This window comes from Malus sylvestris, chromosome 15 (assembly GCF_916048215.2).
Source record: "Malus sylvestris chromosome 15, drMalSylv7.2, whole genome shotgun sequence".
NCBI classification, from domain to species: domain Eukaryota; kingdom Viridiplantae; phylum Streptophyta; class Magnoliopsida; order Rosales; family Rosaceae; genus Malus; species Malus sylvestris.
The window spans coordinates 24,503,426-24,508,930 of record NC_062274.1 but is presented as its reverse complement, the minus strand read 5'-3'; the positions used below and the strand labels follow the sequence as shown (position 1 = coordinate 24,508,930).

Here is a 5,505-nt window from a genome sequence, read left to right as displayed (position 1 = left end):
GTCATTGACTACATCAACAGGTGGCGCACTCTAAGCCTCGACTGTAAAGACAGGCTCTCGGAAACCTCTTCAATCGAGATGTGCATCCAAGGCATGCAATGGGGTTTGCAATACATCCTTCAAGGCATTAAACCACGGACCTTCGAGGAATTGGCCACCCGTGCCCATGACATGGAGTTAAGCATCGCCCATCATGGGAAGAAGGAACCGATCGCCGACTATAAGAACGACAAAGTTCTTGGGCCAAAGGTGGAGAAGGCTACGTGGAAATCCACCAAAGAAGCAATGACAGTCAACACAGTTCCCGTCAAAATCCCTACACGAGGCAAGGCGATTCAAGCCGAAGGCTTTCGTGATCAAGAGATGCGTAGACGCACTTTGAAGGAGCTTGAGGAGAAAACTTATCCATTCCCCGACTCTGATGTGGTTGCCATGTTAGAAGACCTGTTGGACAAGAAGGTGATCAGTTTGCCTGAGTGCAGACGGCCGGAAGAGATGAATCGTACCGACAACCCAAGATACTGTAAATTCCACCGCTTCATCAGTCATCCAACGGAAAAGTGCTTCGTATTGAAAGATCTCATCCTGAAGCTAGCACAACAAGGGGAAATCGAGCTTGACCTCGAAGACACGGCCGCGGCACACACTACTACTATTGTGTTTGAATCATTCAATCCTGTGCATCTCCGAAGCATGCATGACCATTCCCGTCAATGTTCAAGTCACATGGCACCTCCTACACAACCATCGCCGGGGGCAAGCAACCAAGATGCATCTACTGGTGATAAGAAAGGGTGGACATCGGTGACCTACAAAAAAATGAGGAAGCCAAGACCACAAGCCATAAGGCCAAAAGATGAGCCTAAACCCGCCCTTCGAACTTCAGTCTTCGAAAGGCTGAATTATTCAAAACCTAGAATTGCAGCACTTGATCGCATCAGTGGTCGAGACCAAACTTCCGTCTTCAAAAGGCTTGAGACGCCAACACCTCAAAGATCAGTCTTTGAAAGGTTATCAAAACCCAAGAAACAAAGCGGCACAGCTAGATCTCCTCCGCAACGGTCGGCTTTGGACAGACTTGAAGAAACTAAGAAGCCTTCTAGAAACAGGAAGACAACACCAAAGGGAGAGAAGCTCGACAGTCTAGCAGGAAAAGACGATGTTCAAAGCTTGATTCCTTCAAGGATGAAGCGCCAAGCCACTTTGGAAGTCGACACAAAAGGACCACTGAAGGTAAAGAGGCGCACCATTATCTACACCGGCCAATCTTCACGGCAACAAACCCAAGAGGACCGTACTAAAGAGAAGGCCCAAGAAGACAAAGAAGACGAAATCCTGGAAGAAGACGTCACTTCCGGCTCTGTCAACTCAAAATTTTCACCTCAATCGCTGGGGCATGCTCCAAAAACATGCCAGTCAAGCCGAGTGAAGTTGAAGGATGGACTTATGTCACTCCGAAGAAATTGCACAAGAAGCATATGTCTTCTCCACAAGCTCACCAATGGGAAAGGGGGCAAAACAGCTCCTATTCACCTCCAGAACAATGTGAAAGTGTTGGAGATAATGAAACTTTGACACGAAGATCATCCATCCCCATCACGATGCGTGACATCTTCCCAGAAGACTTCTTCAACTACTCAGTCAAGGCTCCTTGCTATGAAGATTGCGAGGAACGACTCTCTCAGATCGCTTGACGAACCAAAGCTCCTTGTCTGTAAGAGCCTAAACTGCAAGACACAAAGCTCCTTGTCCGCACGAGCCTAAACTGTAGGACACGAGGCTCCTTGCCTGCATGAGCCTAAACTGCATGGCACAATGCTCCTGGTCTGCACGAGCATAAAAGGCAACACCAACGCTCCTTGTCTGCACGAGCTGAAACTGCAACAATGCACCAAATGCTCCTTGTCTGCACGAGCTGAAACTGCAAACGACACCAACACTCATTGCCTGCATGAGTTAAAACTGCAAACGGCACAAAAAAGAAAATACCAAAAAATATGTATGTATTTGAACTACGTTACGACTTGATCTCTTCTTGGGAGGGGTACGTAGGCAGCTTGAATATTCAAAATTTCGAGTTCAGTCACATCAAAATATAAATAAATGTTTTATTAAAGAAAATGATGAATACATATGTTTATGTATTTACAAAAAAAAAAAAAAAGAAAAAAGACATATGTTATCAATGTATTATTATATATATATATATATATATATATAATGGTGGGCTAGATTGTTGAGGATGAAGCCGAAACTGTGAGCCCAATGAGCACTCAACGGCTTGAAGCCTTAAAACCTTGAGTTCCTCCTTAAACAGAAGGAGCCCATCTTCAACCACTCACTCGTCATCAACATCTGGGTTCATCTTCACTTGACTCCAAACTGATGAGCTTGCTGTGCAAGGAGCTTTGCTTCTTCTTCTTCCAGGCCCAAACCCGACTCTCAGAACCCAATCCACTCAACTTGCAGCTTGCCTCAGGCCTGTCCCTTCAAAACATGGGTCACAGCCCATTCTTCTAGCCCAAGTTCTTCGTCAAACATCTTCACTAAAAGGAAGACCTCCAGTTGCAATTCGACAGATCTCTACCGTCCATTCTCTCACCAACGGTCCGATTCCTAACCCAAACACCACTGTCGTGAAGTGTGCGAGAGACGAAGGCGAAGGGGCCGATTCTGTAAATCCCAAATCCGAAAGTTCAATTCGCAGGTTCTAACCCCTTCCCCGAAATCTCGGACCCACCTGTTCCGATTTCTCCCATAGGCGGTTCAGTTCAAATTTTCACATACATTGCCGATATCTCAAATCCTACGACCTCCGGCGCACGATAGCACCCACTACAAAACCCTTACTCTCCTCAATCCCTCTGAACCAGTGCCAGCTCTCAGATTGGTGATAGTCTACGCACCGGCGCAGTTTACTACCGAATTGTGGATCTAGACCGGACCGATCCAGATCCGCACACGATTGCAGTCGTATCGATGGAAGAGGACGGCGAGATCCGATCACCGGCGTCGGGAGGAAATCGATCACCGGCGTCGACGAGGCAGAACGGTCGGATTACGGTGACGGTGGCGGTGCCGCCGGCGCAGGTTCCAGCGTCGAACCGACCCACGACCTGGACCTCATCAATTAGAATGCTCAAAAGACTCCAAACCGTAGCCTTGTACACATCTCTGTTATCCGGTTCAATCCCTGAAGAAATTGGAAACTACAGCGAGCTGCAGAACCTGTACTTGTACCAGTACTCCATCACCAGTCCAATCCCAAAGCGAATTGGAGAGCTCGGAAAACTTCAAGAGTCTGTTGCTGTGGCAGAACAGCTTGGTTGGTTCAATCCCAAGTGAGCTTGGAAGCTGCAGGGAGGTCACAGTCATGGATTTCTCCGAAAATCTTCTGGCAGGCCAGATACCGAAAAGTTTTGGTGAGCTTTCAAATCTTCAAGAGCTTCAGATTGAGTGTCAATCAGTTATCAGCTTACAGGCAACATTCCTGAGAGTCTCTCATACTGTCAGAATCTTCAGGGTCTTGATCTTCCTTACAACAACCTATTTGGTTCAATACCAAGAAATGTTTTCGGATTGCAAAATCTCACCAAGCTGCTGCTGCTTTCCAATGATTTATCTGGCTTTATACCGCCGGATATAGGAAACTGCACGAACCTGTACAGGTTAAGGTTGAATCATAACCGGCTTTCAAGTACTGTTCCATTGGAGATTGGCAACTTGAAGAGCTTAAATTTTGTTGATTTGAGCAACAACCGCCTCGTTGGAGAAATCCCTCCATCGATATCAGGATGTCAGAACCTCGAGTATCTTGATCTCCATTCAAATGGGATCACCGGCTCTGTCCCTGGCACTCTGCCTAAAAGCCTGCAGTTTGTTGACATCTCTGACAATAGGCTCACCGGCCAGCTTCCTCACAGCATTGGATCATTAACCGAATTGACAAAACTCAATCTCGAGAAGAATCAGCTCTCTGGAAGCATCCCTGCTGAGATCCTTTCTTGCAATAAGCCCCAACCGCTACACATGGTGCGCACACCCGGAACAAGTGGACTTCTACGCCAGTTGCATGACCTCCCCAAGACACCATCTCCTCCATCGCCGAGGTCGTCCCTACCTTGCTCCTGGGTTGTCACACATTGAGCCAGGTGGTCTCTCATTCCACGACGGATTCAACACACTCCACAACCTGCAAGGTGATGTTGTTGCTGCAGATGTCATTGAATTCAGCCAACAGCGTGATACTATTGACGAGACGACTACAATGGTTACCGCGAAACTGGCCAGAGGGAGGAACTTTTCGATGGGGTCGCAGCACCAGCAATGATTTATCTGGCTTTATACCGCCGGATATAGGAAACTGCACGAACCTGTACAGGTTAAGGTTGAATCATAACCGACTTTCAAGTACTGTTCCATTGGAGATTGGCAACTTGAAGAGCTTAAATTTTGTTGATTTGAGCAACAACCGCCTCGTTGGAGAAATCCCTCCATCGATATCAGGATGTCAGAACCTCGAGTATCTTGATCTCCATTCAAATGGGATCACCGGCTCTGTCCCTGGCACTCTGCCTAAAAGCCTGCAGTTTGTTGACATCTCTGACAATAGGCTCACCGGCCAGCTTCCTCACAGCATTGGATCATTAACCGAATTGACAAAACTCAATCTCGAGAAGAATCAGCTCTCTGGAAGCATCCCTGCTGAGATCCTTTCTTGCAATAAGCCCCAACCGCTACACATGGTGCGCACACCCGGAACAAGTGGACCTCTACGCCAGTTGCATGACCTCCCCAAGACACCATCTCCTCCATCGCCGAGGTCGTCCCTACCTTGCTCCTGGGTTGTCACACATTGAGCCAGGTGGTCTCTCATTCCACGACGGATTCAACACACTCCACAACCTGCAAGGTGATGTTGTTGCTGCAGATGTCATTGAATTCAGCCAACAACGTGATACTGTTGACGGGACGACTACAATGGTTACCGCGAAACTGGCCAGAGGGAGGAACTTTTCGATGGGGTCGCAGCACCAGCAACGTCAGAGCTTGAACTTGGCGCCGAAGGACTCCGATGAAGGCGACCTGATCTTTTCTCAAAGAAACACCGGACTCTCTCTCCCTCTCTCCTTCCACCGCAGCACCTGGCCCCCTCGACTTCGTCCTTCCCTGCAAGTTCCTCCAGGCTCCTCATCTCCACAGCCACATGTCACTCCAGGAACCTCCTCCTCCGTCTCTTGCCTCGCAGCTGCCAATGACTTCAACAACCGCCGTCAAACGACTAGCCGGTCGTGAAGCTCGAAGCACCATCTTCTCCGTCCTCCTTGCTCCGCTCCCTACAAATTCATCTACCCACCATCCTAATTTATACAGAAAGAAGAGGAATGGTGGTGCATCTGGCACCACGTGAAAAAAGAGGAATAGTGGATCAAAGACGGGGTACAGCCCCATGGCAGATCAAAAGTTTCTGGTGGTGCATGGGCACCATGTGCAGAAAGAAAAAAA

At 48.2% G+C, this 5,505-nt stretch overlaps 1 protein-coding gene across 1 annotated transcript; it reads left to right on the top strand.

Moving 5' to 3' along the window:
* The first annotated feature begins 2,979 nt into the window (after positions 1 to 2,979).
* LOC126602844 (leucine-rich repeat receptor-like serine/threonine-protein kinase RGI4) lies at positions 2,980 to 5,295 on the top strand. The gene is made up of 4 exons (XM_050269689.1): positions 2,980 to 3,341; positions 3,468 to 4,131; positions 4,218 to 4,764; positions 4,865 to 5,295. The coding sequence occupies exons 1-4, from the start codon at positions 2,980 to 2,982 to the stop codon at positions 5,293 to 5,295; spliced, it is 2,004 nt and encodes a 667-aa protein (XP_050125646.1).
* The last annotated feature ends 210 nt before the right edge of the window (positions 5,296 to 5,505 follow it).